Consider the following 17106-nt stretch of genomic DNA (forward strand, 5'->3'; position numbering starts at 1 on the left):
TTCCTCATCTCTTGTAACTAAGTTTCCCCCCGCATCCAGTAAAGGATGGAGATTCTCCTTAGTCCTCCTTTTTGTGTTGATGTATTTATAGAAACGTTTTTTGTTATCTTTAATGGCAGTAGCCAGATTGAGCTCCAGATGAGCTTTGGCCTTCCTAATTTTGTCCCTGCACAGCCTCGCTACTTCTTTAAAGTCCTCCTTAGTGGCCTGCCCACTTTTCCAAAGCTTATAAACCCTCTTTTTCCTCCTAAGATCAAGCCACAATTCTCTGTTGAGCCAGGCCGGTCTTCTTCCCCGCCAGCTCGTCTTTGGGCACGTGGGGACAGACCGTTCCTGCGCCATTAAGACTTCCCTCTTGAAGAGCGCCCAGCCTTCCTGGACCCCTCTGCCCTTCAGAACCACCTCCCAAGGGACTCCACCAACCAGTGTCCTGAGCAGCTCAAAGTTAGCCCTTCGAAAGTCCAATACAGCGGTTTTACTGGTCCCCTTCCTGGCCTCGCCAAGAATAGTGAACTCCACCATTGCGTGGTCACTCTGCCCAAGACAGCTCCCGACGATCACGCCCTCCACCAGTCCTTCTCTGTTTGTGAAGAGAAGGTCTAGCGGGGCACCACCCCTGGTAGGTTCACTAACCAGCTGCGTCAGGAAGCTATCTTCCACGCTCTCCAGAAACCTCCTAGACTGCTTTCTCAGGGCTGTGTTGTGCTTCCAGGATATGTCAGGGAAGTTGAAGTCCCCCACGAGTACAAGAGCTGATGATTTAGCAACCTCTGTCAGCTGCCTGTAGAATTCCTCATCCGTCTCTTCATCCTGGTTCGGCGGTCTATAGCAGACCCCGACCAGGACACTAGCCTTGTTGTCCCTGCCGATCCTAACCCAAAGGGACTCGACCTTGTCATTCCCAACCTCGAGTTCTACAACCTCGAAAGACTCTCTAATATAGAGAGCCACACCACCACCCCTTCTATGCTGCCTGTCCCTTCTATAGAGCTTATAGCCAGGCATTGCAGCACTCCAGTCATGAGACTGGTCCCACCACGTCTCCGTGATGGCAACCAAGTCGTAGCCTGCCTGCCGCACGATGGCTTCCAGCTCCTCCTGTTTGTTACCCATGCTGCGTGCATTGGTGTAGATGCACTTCAGCTGGGCCATAGCCTTATCCTCCAGCCTAGCCATTGTTCCCCCTGGCACAGCCCCAACAATCCTAGCCTCAGCCCCATCCCCCTTCCTACCTAGTTTAAAGCCCTCTCAATGAGCCCTGCCAGTTCCTGGCCCAGGATCCTTTTTCCCCTAAAAGATAGGGACCCGTCTGCAGCCATCAGGCCAGGTGCTGAGTAAAGTGCCCCATGATCAAAAAACCCAAGATTTCTGCGTTGGCACCAGTCCCGGAGCCACGTGTTTAACAGGTGAGCTTTCCGTGTCCTCTCTGAACCCCTCCCTGCCACCATAGGCAGAGGGGTTCTTTCCTTCTTTCCTTCTTTCCTTCTTTCCTTTTTTTTGCAAAGCAAATGAAATGTCTGATATTTTCCAGGCCACTCTCTTAATCAAAGAAAAAATAATATACTGTACAGGCTGGTGTTAAAACTGTCACTTTTGGTTTTGCTAAGGTAGGGTCTGTTTTAACAAGACGGGGCTTGATTCTGAAGTGATGAGCTGTAGCTGAAATGTAGTGAATATCCAATTTCTAATCCTGAGTCAGGCTGTGATTTTGTTTTCTTATTGTTATGATGTAGGAATGGATCAGAAAAACTGTGTCGGAAATACCCTATTTTTCAAAAATGTTTGAAGGGGACCTCTTTGCTCCAGAAGGGCTGGTAGCCTGGTGATTAAGTTATTCACCTGAGACTTAGGGGGGTACAACGTCAAGTCTGTGAATCGAATCAAGCAGAACAGGGATTTGAAGCAATGCTTCCTGCGTCCTGTGCATTGTCACAACTGCAGAGCTGTTAACTGCTTTTTTCAGACACTCAAAATCTTATTGTGAACCTGCGAGGATTGGATTGGGGCTGATATGATATTCCAGAGAAGTGTTTTTATTGCTTGTTCATTTTAAAAAAATATATATTGACAAAACAGGCACTTGTGGTGCAAATACCCCACTTTCTGACCTGCCGTGCTATTGAATCACGAGAAGTGTCTGTCACCTGGGATCTCCTTTTCGCGGCAGTCCAAGAGGCAGAAAAGGGCCCCCAGGAAAAGTGGCGTGCCCTCAGAGTGCTGCTCCGTTCAAGCTGCCCCTGGTAGCAGCAATGGGCAGTGACTTCCTACGTGGGGACTTCTTTTTAGAGACTGGTGTAATTCTATAATTCCTGTGAACCAAACGTTGCCTCTAATGCTGAAATTCAAGCACTCTCTTAGCTTTGAAGGCATTTGCATTTTAACTATTCCCATATTTCAGAGATGTCAGACAAGAGAAAAAGGGTGTCTTTTCTTTTCACTGCATTGACAGTTCTGTCTGCACCTTTGGACAGTAAAGGCAAAATGCCTTTCTAGCAAAACCTTCCCTCGATGTTGACGGGAAGGATACTGAGTTTTTTTTATGCTTGCTTTTGTTTTTCTCCAGGTATGCTTACTTACAGAGGTACGCAGTCGAGCCGCTGCCTTACAGCCGAGACGAATGGCAGCCGTTGATCTGGTACAAAAACTCCTTACTGGCCAACGAAGATGAGGAGAGCTCTGTCCTCGGCAGCTTAGGGGAGTGGTCCCAAGTGGGCACCTCTAAGGCATCTTCTTGCAAAAGGAAATTGTCGAATGGTATGGGAATGGGGCTGCTGGGAATCAGCTGTGCTGGCTTTGTCCCAGCGAAAATGCGCGTCGTGCTTTGCGTTAGCGGTGCCGCAGTGTGTTGGACCTCGTGGCCTCTCCAGTTGGAACCGTGGTGTTTGCCTTCAGCTTTACTGCCAAACGTTTTTAGCTGTTGTTAAAGGTCTCTTCGTTACTCAGTTGGAGGAAGATTGGTCTGGAGACCTTGTGTGAGCCAAATTCAGATGATCTTGAATTGAGCTCTGCCATTTGTCTGTGCCACTGGGGCTTGGCTCGGTGCTTTCAGCTGTTACGTTAAGGGCGTTGTTGATTTGGGCCCTGTGGGTGATTGAGAAAGGGGCGATATTCCCAGAAGTTGGTTCGTGTCCTCAGCCCAGATAGTCTGGGACAAATCATTCTCTGGGTTCTTTCTATCTGTTGAGGTTTCAGGGGGTCTAGCCTTCTAAATTGGAATCATATTCCTAACTTAGTGAGTTACGTGGGCTGCTCGCATGGACTTCCAATCTGTAAAGACATGGTGGGGATTAGTTATATGTAGAAAAGCCACAATGAAAACAGTTGCCAGTAAAACTCCTAAGTGCTATGGACATGTGCAGGTCTATGGGGAGGAAAGGGAATTTCTCCCAAAGACCTTCAGTTTCTCTCTCATTCTTTCTCAGAATTTCTCTTGTTAGTGCTCTGCCTTCCAAAACCTTGTCCTTTTGTGTCCAAGAGGCCCTCCTATCGTGAGGGTGACACAGAGTCAGCAGTGCTGGTAGCACGAAAGGACTGGGGCTAAGATCGTAAGCCTATATTGCAAAAATGATCGGGGCAAATTAAATTGTTTTTCTTTTGTGTGCCTTTTAGTTGCACCTTTCAATAAATGGCTGCTTTGCCCCAAATCTCTCCTTGAGCTTGGCTTCCGCTGCTCCCCTGCAGCGGGGACGCTGCTGTTGGAAATGCCCAGCCTCTGAGGGCGAGGTTGAAGAACGGGGTCTGTTCGCTGTCTCCTACAGGGTCTTTGCCTGAAGCCAGCCCTGCTGAAGCAGCAAGCCAAGATCCAGCCTTACAGCCTGCTTCCCAGCTCACCTCCGCAGCAGGGAAGAGCAGAAAGAGGCTGAAATCTCGAGAGACGAACTCGCAGGAGCATGTGCCACCCCCTTGTCCCGGCGGGCTGCAGCAAAGGTACTGGCGAGATGTCTTAGAAGCTCTTTCACGTGTCCCAGTGCTGGGAGCTGGGGTCTCTCGACCCACCTCTGCTTCTGCTTTTTGCAGTCCTGCCATGGGCAAAGCGCAGTATTGTGCGAGCCGTGTCCCAGGGACAGGCTGTGTTCTTCATTTCCTCGGGCCGATAGCTGCATTTGCTGCCTTGCCCTCATCGTTCCCCACTGCCACGGAGCTTCCAGTACTTCTTGGGCAAATACCGAGCGTGTGGGGAAACAGACAAGGCAGGAGGAGTTCCCTGTCCCACTTCTCTTGTCTCTGTTCCTGATCAGAGGCCTGTGCTGTCAGCTGTTCCCTGGCTGTGTGGTGCAGCCCAACACTGGGTGTTTTCTGCACCTCTGGAAATGAAAGAGAGGATTCTTGTCTCTGCAGATCCGTTGTTAACTGCTGTGTTGCTGGTGGCTTTCTTTCAAAGAGCTGCGTGTCTACGTGCAGCGTGCACACACATGGAAGTGGAACCCACCAGAACAGGATGTAAGAGAGGTGTTGCAGAAGTAGCAAGCCTTCAGTCTACTTCTGAGCTGTGTAAAGAGCTCAGAGTGCTCGGCTGGGATAATGTCCTGCAATGCAATTCATTTATTGAGCTGGTGGGTTCCACTTCCCATGTTGGCAGGGTAAAAGCTGACACACAAATCCCAGAAGGAGGACACGTGCTTTTTCAGGTTTTGGGACACCTGTTGAATGGACCTGGTGAATACTAGTAAAATAGAACAACAAAAAAAAAAGAAACATAGGAGATTGTAGGTCCAGCCTGTTTAAATGAAGATATTGTTTCTGATCTGCCTTTTTCAGACGTTCCTCAGAGCACCGCCTATGTCATACCTAGGCAATACTGAGCCAGAAGCTTTGGGCTACCTTCTGTGGGTGCCTCAGCAACAGATTGTGATGCGTGCACCACTCTGCCTTAATAAAACCTGCGCAACGTATGACTTCCCTCATAAAGTTTCTCAAGACTTAGCTTTTTTTTTTCTTTTTTTTTTTTCAGCGAAGGTGAGATTGAGACAGATGTCTCGATGAAGCGACAAGCGGGAGATAAAAGTGAAGATGCCGATGTTGATGTGATTGATGCAGACCAGGTAATTTTGGATTGGGTTTTCCAGCTCTGTGGACAGCTGTACTTGGGGTGGGTGAACGTGAGTTCAGAACCTTGTGAGTACCCACCTGGCTGTCGTGCTCATTTTGTGGCCCCTTTCAGGCTGAGGAAAGTTCTCTCCTCTTCCCTTTCCAGCTGTGTCTGAGGTCTCCTTCTTCAGGTCGTTTATTTGCGTGCCTTACGGCAATTGGTAGCGTAGCTTCTGGACACCCTTAGGTATGTTGGAGACCAGCTAGGACGCATTACGAGGAAGATCCAGTTTCCTTTTCCCATACTGCGAAGCTCCTTAATTAGGAACCCTCTGCAGCTGCTTCATGTTACTGACACATTGCAGGGATGGCATTGCTGCGTGGCCTGGAGGGAATGTCTGCCTCGGAGGAGGTGTGCGCGTTGTGCTCCCGGCCATTGATCGCTGTGGCTGGAGCGTCCCTTGGCTTTTGTCCTTTTCCATTCGAGGCTGTTGGGAGATTAAATTGTCCTCAGGCCAGGTGGGGATTCAAAGGGAAGCACCTGAGCGTTGTGGGCTTGGGGTGACAGACGGCGCGGCCCCGTGTTATTCTTGAGGGCACCTCTGGGGTCAGGTGGGAGTGTGGCCACGCTGCAGCTGCCTGCCTGGGTATGAGCGCAGGCGGGCAACGGATCCTAGCAGCAGGGAAGGGCTCGTGGCCCTGGGGCAGCCGAGTGCCAAGGGCTCAACCAGGCTGCTGCACACCACGGGCCTCGCAGCACTGCCTTTCCTTCCTCCCAGGGTTTGCTCTGTCAGCCATTGCAAGGGCCTGAGTGTTTCTGTTGTTTGTTTTTTTTTGCATTTCCTTCTGCTCTCTGAACTTGTAATGTGATACAAATCCAGGGTTTTACTTTTGCTTGAGCACTAGAAGGAAAGAAAGGACTTCTGTGTTTTCTTCCAGTTGTATGTCTGTTAAAATGTAAAATACTGGTTTAGGCAATGGGCTTGGAGCAGCTCCTATTGAAGATCGATAATAAAATAATGTAAATCAGCAGACCAAGGTTGAAATTATACAGAAAACAGACAGGCCTTTCCCTGTTGTTCATTTTCCGGGCTCCATGTGGTGTAGAAATACCTCTTCCCTTTTGTGGCAGCCAGCGTGCTTTCCGAGAGCCACCTATGGCCGCGTTGCTGAGTGGTTAGAGGCTGCACAGAACCATGGAATGGCTTGGGTTGGAAGGGGCCTTACAGAGCATCTTACTCCAACCCCCGGCCATGGGCAGGGACACCTCCTGCCAGACCAGGCTGCCCAGGACCTGGGCTCGAACACCTCCAGGGACAGAGCTCACCACCAGGGCCTCACAGTGAAGAATTTCTTCCTTATATCTAATCTAAATCTCCCCTCTTTTAGTTTAAAGCCACTATCCCTCATCTTCTCATTATCTGCCTGAGCAAAAAGCCCCTCTCCATCTTTTTTATGAGGCCCTGTAAGTACTGAAAAGCTGCAGTGAGGTCACCCCAGAGCCTTTTCTTCTCCAGGCTGAACAGCCCCAACGCTCTCAGCCTGTCTTCCTAGGAAAGGTGCTCCAGCCCCTTGGTTGTCTTCATGGCCCTTTAGCCTGATATTCAGACATCTCTGCCCTGACACCTTACAAGCTGCTCCTCTGTGATGTTTTCTTGATAATATGAGCCTGACTAATGTGTCTTTTGTCTGGTCTAGAAGAGTTAAGGTGACAATGAGGGGATAAACGGAAGTGAAGAACACGCTACTACTGCTTTCTGCCAATTGCTGAAGTGAACAGTGCGGTTGTGACGGCATCAACCAAGGCGGCAGGAGATGCACAGCAGCTCAAGGCAAGTCTCCCCCTGTAGGCATCCACCCAGTACCAGCTCCTAGCACCGTGGGCGATTTCTCCACTCTGCTGCTCATCAGTATCACTGCTTTGGCTGGTGGCGTGCTTCTGAGGTGTGGGAGCAGCAACCATCATTATTGCTGCACTTCATCCTGGACTTCAGTGCCCTCGTGGATAAATTCCCACCCCAAGGATCGCAGGCAGGGTACTGACAAACACTCAGAGACTCTGTGAACTGTTTGAGACAGAGACGAGGGTGCTCAGCTCAGAGCAGCGCCCTGCTGGGTGTGAGAGGCCCGAGAGGGCGATGCGCTCGTGCCCTCGCACCCCGTCACAGCGCAAGGAGCCTGGCCCGGCTGTGGACAGGGCCCTGCTGGGTGACGGATGGCGAGGGACGCGGCAGGGCTGCTCGCTTCCTGCCTGTAAGGTGCAAATCGTGGCTCACAGCGTCTGAAAGCATTTCTGAACGCCAGCGCTCACAGAAACAGGGCTGGTTGCCGTTGGGGATCAGGACACAGTCTCAGGAGACTTGCAGCAACAACACAACAGCGGACCAGTTGACTCAGTATTTTCCTCTGGAATAAATCCGTCATGCACAGCAAGCACGTAGTAGTTACTGGGGATATGAAAAGCTTGAAAAGACAATGTAAATAGACTGTAAATACAGCCCTTCAGAAGCAGTCTTTCCATGACAGGTTTGGAAACGTTCTTCACTCGAGTGCTTTGTTACTGCTCCATGGAATTGTACACTGCATTAATCCTAAAAGCTTTTTTAAAATTTTAATCTATGTATATATTTTGGATCATGACTGTAAAATAAACTGTATAACCGTTGCTGTCCATTAGTACGGAAGGTGCATGCGACAGTCCCACAGTGACTGGAGAAAGCCCAGCGGTGCTGCTGGCCTCTGGTTGGCCCTGTTATTAAATGCAGCGGGAGCGCAGCTCCCAGGAACGTGACTGCAAGCTGTGATCACTGCTGAGGCAGCAGGTGTGTGTTTCAGATTGAGCAGTGATGTTCCCCTCATCCCCCTGCAGTGTGGATCTCAGCCTGGCCTCTCACAGTAGGCAGCGTGCAGCTGCACCAAGAACACAGGTCTAGGACCGCAGGCACAAATGCTCTCAAGCTTTTGGGAAAAACCATTAGGGATGGGAACTACGCTTCAGGGGAAGGTACAGTAATCATTCTTCAAGGAAGAAGACTTCTACAGCAACACACTCATTTGCTCCATTAAACCTCTGCACATCCTCTAGGAAAAAAGGGCCTTGGATATCAAATGTATAGTGAAATCTCTTCACTCCTGCTCTCAATTAAAACACAAAGCATCAACCATGGAACCATGGCTACAGGTTCTGCCATTCACCATAGCTCTGTTTAATGGAGAATTGTGATGAGAAAAGTTTTGGCTGCTCATCTTCAGCTGTTTCTAAGAAGCCAGCTCCCAGCTGAAGGGTTTGGGTAGGGAAGATTAGGATGCCACAACCTCCCAAGCAGCAATAGATGCTCAGGCTCATCAGCCAGAAAGCCAGTTTGGCATCTTTCTAACAGCACATTTGGCGAATAGAGCTTAATAAATGCTCTGTATAGAGCTTAAAAGAAATGCTCTGTGTATCTTCAGTGTTTGCAAATGTAAGAAAAACATGGAAGTAGCGAAAGGTGTCTGCATAACACTTAGAGAAATTAGACATTCATACATTCCTATTAAAGGTGGCATAATGGACCACAACATTATTTCTTCAAATAATATTCTAAGGATTTTAATTACTTTAATTTTTTTGGGTGGGGCTGTGAGTGATGAGCTCCATTACTGAAAGGTCCACAGGTTTGTAAGTTTGTAAGTCTCAGTAGAAGGCCATGCGATGAGCTGAGGGCACAGACTGCTCCGTACCTCCTCCAGCTGTGTAGCATCACTGCCATGTGGATGGGGAAAAACCCGCTAGAACTCATCTGCTTTGAATATGCAGCTTGGTGTAATTATCTAACCAGACTGCATACATATGGAACCCATAGCTTAAGTGGTTCTTTCAGAACTTAATTGGATGTAGTACATAACAATTAGAGCTGTTAAATTACATGTATGAAAATCTTTATTTCAAAATACAAACATGATTTTTAAACATTTTAAACAGATCTACACTGCAAACAAAATAACTTACATCTTTTTGTACATTTTTTTCAACAAAATCTGTTTAACAGTAAGAGTGAGGCAACAATTTCAAGCTGCTGTGACACTATGAATATCCATGGAATGTGTCAATAGCAAACAACTGAAGGGGAGGACAGACAAAAGCACTGAATGCCCACAACAAATTAGTGCACATCACTGATCAAGTAACATTTATACAAAGGATTTAAAAAAAATTGGTTCCTTCTACAAGAAATAACACACTCGTTTTGGATCAAGTATGGACACTAAAACAGACTGCACTATTTAATAGTATTTTTATAATGAACGTCAGTGAAAACACTGAAGTTTAAAGGCCAAGCAAAGTTAAAGTTGGGGCAAACAAGGACTATACAGAGAAGAGAAGCAACTTGTTTCGGCATTAGTCTTCCTTATGCACCAATATGCTCAGCTTGTCCAATAAAACTGCGTCTGTAAGTAAGAGCTGGGTCACACGCTCGGTCACGTCTCTGACAAGGCACAAGAACCCTAGCGCTGTCCGTGAGCACATAAGCATTGCCGGCCAGGTAGAAGTCGTCTCCTTACCTCCCTTAGCAAGGCAGGAATGCCTCTCTGCATAAGGGACGGAGACTGTCAGTGCACCACTCCTCAACTTAGAGAGAATTACACCAGTTCTCTTAAAAAACAGTAGATTACTCTTCTCTAAAGTCAAATATTGTTATTCTTCCAAGAAGGAATTATGCAACATCTGTAAATAAATATTTTAATCAATTTTAAAAACTATAGACTATTGAATAAATACAAAAGTTTCATCATCCCATACAAATGCATTTCTTTTAAAAGGTAGTCTAGTGATTAAATATTTTTTTAAGCACAAAACTAAGCTGACTTCCTGGAAACAAACCCCACTGAAATGTGTAGTGTGTAGCAGACCTGCTGCAGACTGTCCCTTCTCTTCTGCAAGTGTCGACCGCAACAGCTACTCAAAGTCCTCTTCATAGTCATATTCATCCAAGTCTACATCAGCCAGGTGTGAAGGCATTTCAAAAAATGGTCTTTTTTCCATTTGATACTTCAGGACATTCGCCTTCTGATGGTCTACAGGATTCAGTTCAGCTTCGTACCTACAAATGAGCAAAAAAAAAAAAAAGTTTAGATACATTGGGAAGTGCCCAAATGTCCCAGCACTAACAAGGCACCTGCAGGAAGAACATCACTTCCAGTGTTTCATATTTTCAGGAAATAAACAATCACATACACCACAGTTTCTGCAAAAGTTAGTTCGATTTGAGCTGGTTTACCAACAAGTTCTGCATGTGACAGAAGAGTGAAATACACACAGCTATACTGAAAACAAAATGCTCTAGTACATAATGCTGTAGTGGACTACGCTTCAGTTAGACGCTGTCAGATGCAAGATTTATGCACCTGACAGAAATCCTGTTTGTTTTTTTTTTTTTTTTTTTTTTTTTTTGCAAGAAAGCAGAAATTAAGCTGGGTTAGGAAAAACAACATTCCTGCAGTAGATGCAATAAAACTAAGAACACCAAAAGCATTAATAAAATGGGTATGAACACAAGGAAGTGATAGCAACCGTGTATTTAAAGCAGAGGCTAGAAAGCAATTTGTTTAGTGAGAAATTACTGATAATCACCAGCTGAACATGAAAATGAACAGATGGATAATGAAATGTTTAGCTAAAGTCAGTGACAGCTGATATTGAAAAAGGATCTGCTTTGGCATTGCCTAGATGGAAGCAATCAGAGTCACAGAATGGTTTGGGTTGGAAGAGACCTTAAAGCCCACCCAGTTCCACCCCCCTGCCATGGGCAGGGACACCTCCCACCAGCCCAGTTTGCCCAAAGCCCCATCCAGCCTGGCCTTGAACACCTCCAGGGATGGGGCAGCCACAGCTTCTCTGGGCAGCCTGTGCCAGGGCCTCACCACCCTCTGAGTAAAGAATTTCTTCCTAGTATTTAATTAAACCTGCCCTCTTGTAGTTTAAAACCATTCCCCCTTGTTCTGTTCCACTCCCTGACAAAGTCCATCCCCATCTTTCCTGTAGGTACTGGAAGGCAGCTGTGAGGTTTCCCTGGAGCCTTTGCTTACCCAGGCTGAACAACCCCAACTCTCTCTGCCTGTCTTCATAGGAGAGGCGCTCCAGCCCTCTGATATGTGGCCCTCCTCAGGACTCATTCTAATACTTGCATGTCCTTCTTCTGCTAGGAAAAACAGAGCTGAACACAGCACTCCAGGTGGGGCCTGACAAGAGCAGAGTAGAAGGGGAGAGTCACCTCCCTCATCCTGCTGTCCAAACTTCTTTTGATGCAGCCCAGCACATGGCTGGTTTTCTGGGCTGCGAGTGCAGATTGCCAGCACATGTTGAGCTTCTTGTCAGCCAACACCCCCAGGTCCTTCTCGTCACAGAGCTGCTCTCCATCCGTTCTCCGCCCAGCCTGAATTTGTGCTTGGGATTGCCCAGGCCCTGACGCAAAACTATTCTATTCTTAGAGCAACACACTGATTTTCCTGAAGGAGTGTATTAACACGGTGAAGGTAAACACCTCCCTCCTCCCCTCAAGTTTTAGGGTTATTAGGATTCTGTTTTACAGAAGTTCCACAAGTCTGTAATACTTGACTGTATAAACCTCTAAAGGCAACAGTGCCTATGCCGTGGAGAAAATCTTCATGGAAATACCTGAAAAGGTAAGTGTCCAAGAGCTGTTAGCAGTCTACTGAAGAGGGAAGTTTAAGGTGAATTTTTAAATATAATCTGGAAGCTTGAAAAACATGTTGCATTTTAGTTAGTTTTGTTCATTTTATGCATAAAGCTGTAGAACCATGGTTTCAGATACACCTTGAATAGATTTATGGGAAAGAACAAAAACAATCTGAGGTAAGCATACTTGCAGTGAATTTTGTGGCTTTCATCTTCACTAAGAGCAGCCATCTTTGTCAAAAACATCTGACTTTTGCAACTTTGTGTCTCAGAATAGACAAAATGGGATTACCACTTTGCAACAGCAACAGTGTTTTAAAACAGGAAGGTGGAGAGAGACAACTACCATGACAGAAGTAAACAGACCAGTGGAAAAGAAAGAAGAGTAAAACCACAATGTTGTAAAATGTTTCAGGAAGTGGTTTTAATTAAGATAAAAGATGTTCAGATTTAAGAGTATTCAAGTCTTTTCTAAAGCTATTCCTGTCTTGAGCCTGGTCTCTCAGGCTGACCTGCTGATACACTGATTTACTGCGCTTTATTACGTCCACCAGTAACTTCAAGTTTTGACTCTTGATAGTTCTAACTTGTTAATTTTAGAAGAACATTCTAAAAGGAGGGCCAAAAATCTGAATCCGTCACAGGTTTGTAAGAATCCCACTAGTTTTATCAGCTGATTTATCAGAGTAATGCTTCACAGCCAGCAAGACTGCAGAAGCTACTCTTTCTTTTGATGCATCAAATCTAAGCTATTACACTCTGCATTAGTGTCAGACGAGTATCAAAAATGCAAATACACATTCTATACCTACCACAAGCTTAGCATAAATTAAGCTTTAGAGATGGAAAGATAAATGCAATGAAGGCTTAATATTGCCTAACTCACAGCAAAACAAAACTTCAGTATTTTTTTTGGCTTGTTAATTCTGTAATATTTATCACTTCTGGGGAGGCTTCGACTAAGAGTTAACAGTGTGATGCCCTCACTGTTGAGGAGACTGGGTGACAATTCTTCCCTCATATGCTTTCTTTTAAGAAGTTTTTTGAATTTAGTTTCTTGAACTTAGTACGTTGAGAAGATTTTGCTTGCATGTTTTACAACCGTAGAATAGTTTGGTTGGAAAGGATCACCTAATTCCAACCCCCCTCCCAAGGGCCGGGACACCTTTTAGAACAGTTTCCTAAACATCAAGCCAGTAATTCTCTAAATCCTTGCCAAGAACAACAGACATTTTAAAAATGAATATTGCTGTCTGGCATAGAAGATGATCTTGTTTTTCTGATATAGGGAAAGCAGGAAAACGTGTTTTCTCTAGACACGTCCCTCAACTTAAGGCCTAAAACAAGTTAAAGTTGTACCTTTTTACTTATCTTTTTAAATAATGAAAAGGTGAAAGGCAAATTCAGGATTTTGGAAGCAGAGCTTTAGTGCTTCCACCTGAAAACAAGATTTGAAAACCTGACTCCAAGTACAGCACGATTCCAAGAGGTTCTGGAAGTCGCCTAGCAAATTGAAAGGAGTGATTCTGAAAGAGCAAGAATTTTCACGTTTACTCTCACAGAACAATTAGGAAATACTTTAAGCCAATATAATTTTTAGTTCAGAACTCAGTCTTTCCCCCATAAAACTCCTAATGATGCTCTTCATTGACTCAACAAGCTAGAGAAACTGTGTTGTATCATGTTTAGCTGTGAAGCTGTTTAAAATCATCTTTCCGCTGAAAATTTGATGTAGGACCTTTTCTTTGACAAAATTAGTGTGATCACGAACTGTCAAAGAGTATTTCATTCCAGACACTTTCATTCTAGATACAAGGGAGGTTCTAAGGGAAGTTCTTTCTGCCTCACTGAGCACATGGCTAAACACAACCAACAACAATGGTCTACAAAAACAGCATTAACAGTGGCAGTGATTGTGAGGCTCTGAATCAGTAAAAAAGACTTGTGCCAGCTCTCCTGCGATGTTCTTACCCGTCATTCCACTGGTCACTTGCTGCCTCTTCTGCTACCAAGATATCATACTCTTCAGCAGCATACTTCTCCCAGTCAGACAACTCTTGACTTTCGCCTTCACCATCCTAAACAATCACATTGCAAGTTATACAAAGCTGCATTAATCATTAAGCACGTAGCTAAAGAGACTTTCACAGTTTCAAACTCACCCGCAACATAGAAAATTGATCTTTCTGTTCATGGTCGAGGTATTTTTCAATGTTGAAAAAAGTATCAAAAAACACATTTGTCAACTTGCATCTCTTTAAATCATGCAGAGTAATTTTTCCTGTAAACAAGATTAAGAGAGAGGATAATTGTAACTCTAAATATCTTTTGCCAAAAACTTTTGAATAATATTCTTTCTTAAATCATCATCATGCTCAAGATCATTTGCTACTGATGCTCAATGCAATAGCAGAGGACTGAAAAGATGAAATACCTACCTAGAAAAGTGTCCTTCAAAACAGACAAAACCTTTAAGTACTTCAGATTTTTTTCTGTGCTTTAGCTATCACCCTAGTGAAGCACTTCCTGTTGAAGAAGTCTACCATACCTAGATTTAAAGATCATTTAAGCCAATTGTCCAAGCTTCCTATGAGACAGAAGCCTTCAGAGAGCTAGCCATTCCTTCCTAAGAAGTGTTTGCGTAGCAGGTAGGAATCTCCTCTTTCAGCATCCCTTTCTCTTCCCTGAATGAAGGAGATTCCCCCTTTTTTTTTCCTAAGTTATTCTGCATTATACAAGTGAAGGTAATCCATCTCACTAAGCTCCTTCAACTCCTACTTGAAAAATAATTTCTATTTGGCTCAAAAATTCCAGCATCTATTTTAGACCTGAGCATGTGACTGTGCTTCATATGAGTGAATTTTCCATAAAAGTAATTTGTCTCATTTGTCTAGGCTGACCAGTATTTATTGTTTGAGTGGAAGGCAAAACGTTCAGAAGTATTTTATTTTATAAACCGACCCTTCAAAAGCCCAAAACAATGGATCTGCAAAGTGTTATAAGTATTTGTCATGTTGCTCAGGAATGTTATCTTATTTCAAGGCTGAATATTAAGCTTCTGCAGAAAGACTCAGAAACGCCAGACATACAAGGAAAGACAGATGGCTGTCCTTAAAACCCTCCTTTATTAATTCACCTTATACATGGGCAGTCTTCTGTTGTCAAGGAGTAGCTAACTGCAGATGTTATGGAAGAGCTCAAAAGCCAGACTTACAACAGTGTTTCCTCAGCAGAGCATCCCATCTTTAACAATGTATAACTCAAGGGCATCAGAGGGAAGCAGAGGTCTTTGAATCTGAATCCCATTTGGAAATGGTTGCCACACATCTGCCACCATCTGAGGAGCCCTCGTGTATTCTGCCTGGCTTACAGCTGATGCTCCAGAACGACAAATCCCTCACGGCACCTGTGTCGTATCTGTCAGACTGGCACAGATGTCTGTGGTGTATCGGGTCATCTCAAGTGGCAGCATCTCTCCACAACCAAGCAACTGATTTGAGTCCTAGTTATATAAGCTCCCAATTTAAGTTAGATGCCTATATTTGGTTCACTGATTTGCTCTCCAGTTTCCATTTACTGCACTGGGAGCTTCACTACTGCTCATGCAGACACCCACACTGTCTCTCAAAGACCAACAGGAACAGAACGAAATTGAAATTGCTAGATCTACGTCTGTACAAATTCATGAATTCGGGTTTTGGTACAAAGCATCCTTTAGCAAATTGTATCACAGTGCAGCTACATGTTATATGAAGTTACCTTTTTGTTTCAAATCTACCAACTGAAGTATCAATTGCTGAGGCTGGGTTGTGTTAGAAAAATGGATGAATCCTTTTAGTAATCCATCTTTTTAGCAAAAACTGTGTGACATGGAAAACAATCAGCTCTTTATGAGTAGCTTTTATTTTTGTTGTCCTAAATAACTCTTCTCTTGGTTGAGACCTTTCACAGCCTCCTTTCATCAAGTTCATCATATGGATCAGACACGCCAATCTTGTTTCATTTCAAATGCAGAACTGAGGCACCATCAAAAACATCTGCCTTTCAGAAGCACAACATACAAGACTGGAAGGACACTTTAAGTCTGGGATGTTACTGTAGGCAAGCATATAACAAATGCTTTCTTCAGAGTTTATTTCAACTTCTTTAGTTCTCCCTGACCCCCCTTGCATTACACATGAATGTTGATGTAGGACTCCATTCCACTGATATCTAGGACTAGGCTTCCAGCCAGAACATACTTATTACAACTTTTTCTTTTTACATTTCTAAAGGATGTAAAATGATGATAAATGAGTGTTTTTACTTAGCAAATTCATTTCAACTTGGTTGAAATAATGTGAAGCTTTTATTTCTTTAAAACTAGTTTTGAGCTATTTCAGTTCCTTTGGCATGTGAAATTTACCTCCATAAAAGATAAGTGTCTTTTTTTCAACAGAGCTAAGTTTCCTGTAATTAAATGTTCTTAATACTGGAAAGAAGGTGGGCAATAGGCAAGACTACATATTTTTATACACTAGCCATAATTTTATGAATGGTAAACAGAGCCACCCTTTTACACACTATTGAAGTGATACTTGAAATTCAAGTAGGCAACTCAGTGCTTCATCTACAAAAGTGCATAAGTGTGAGACACTAGCACAACATATTTGATAGACAAAAGAATAAGCATTCAACAATTTCCTTTTACCACAAAAAACAGACAATAGTATAAGAGTTAGACGTTATCATTCCTATCAAACACTTCAAGTGCAAATATGCAAGTTCTACATTTGTTGCAATGCAGGCTCTGTACAAGAATAGCAATTAGAGCATAAGCCAAGTCCTTTTACACACTGAAGTTCACATTAAAAAGCTTAGCCATAATAAGGATTATTAGTGTTAACTATAAAGGAGTGTTCAGACATTAAATTCAGATGCAGGTTGACCTCAGTTGTCCTGAGTTCAAGAAGTCCCTGAAGACCAATCCACTGCTGATAGAACAGTTTTATCAAACTCAAGACAAATAGCAGAAACAGCAGAGGTAGAGGCCATGAACATGCAGGATGTCACTTTAACACTGCAATAATATGTTTACCAAAGCATTCAAAAAACTTATAGTACAGAGCAGCACAGAACAGCAATTAAGAAACAAGTGTCATGCTCCATTATATATATATATATTTTTTTTTCCTTTTTCCAGGCATAAAATGTAGGCTGGGTTTTGATCAGCTAAAGATCACGTGTCAAATGCAGGAAAGTAGAATGCAGGCCTATTGAAGGTTCAAATGAATGTAGAAAATGGCCAACAACTATGGATGGTTTAAAATTCAGCTACCTCTAAGACCATTGTCATGAATTTCACAGAATCACAGAATTTCTAGGTTGGAAGAGACCTCAACATCATCGAGTCTAAGATGATC

The 17106-nt window shown here is 44.3% G+C and overlaps 2 protein-coding genes across 3 annotated transcripts in view; one reads left to right on the forward strand and one right to left on the reverse strand.

Moving 5' to 3' along the window:
- LOC311222219 (cohesin subunit SA-2-like) overlaps nt 1-8007 on the forward strand; it is a 65104-nt gene extending 57097 nt beyond the window's left edge. For both annotated transcript variants that reach the window (XM_084306392.1, XM_084306393.1), the window contains 4 exons: nt 2564-2754; nt 3759-3927; nt 4952-5042; nt 6727-8007. In XM_084306392.1, coding sequence (XP_084162518.1) covers nt 2564-2754; nt 3759-3927; nt 4952-5042; nt 6727-6735 — 460 coding nt within the window. In that variant the 3' untranslated portion in view covers nt 6736-8007. The remainder of the gene's footprint in view (nt 1-2563; nt 2755-3758; nt 3928-4951; nt 5043-6726) is intronic.
- A 921-nt stretch (nt 8008-8928) lies between these two features.
- Nucleotides 8929-17106, reverse strand: part of PPP2R3B (protein phosphatase 2 regulatory subunit B''beta) — a gene marked incomplete at its 5' end in the record, with an annotated part of 48538 nt that continues 40360 nt past the window's right edge. The window contains 3 exons of the mRNA XM_084292796.1: nt 8929-10109; nt 13676-13782; nt 13867-13985. Of these exons, the coding sequence (XP_084148922.1) occupies nt 9965-10109; nt 13676-13782; nt 13867-13985 (371 nt within the window). The 3' untranslated portion in view covers nt 8929-9964. The remainder of the gene's footprint in view (nt 10110-13675; nt 13783-13866; nt 13986-17106) is intronic.

This window comes from Netta rufina, assembly GCF_964035555.1.
Source record: "Netta rufina genome assembly, chromosome: 1".
In the NCBI taxonomy this organism is placed as follows: Eukaryota; Metazoa; Chordata; class Aves; order Anseriformes; family Anatidae; genus Netta; species Netta rufina.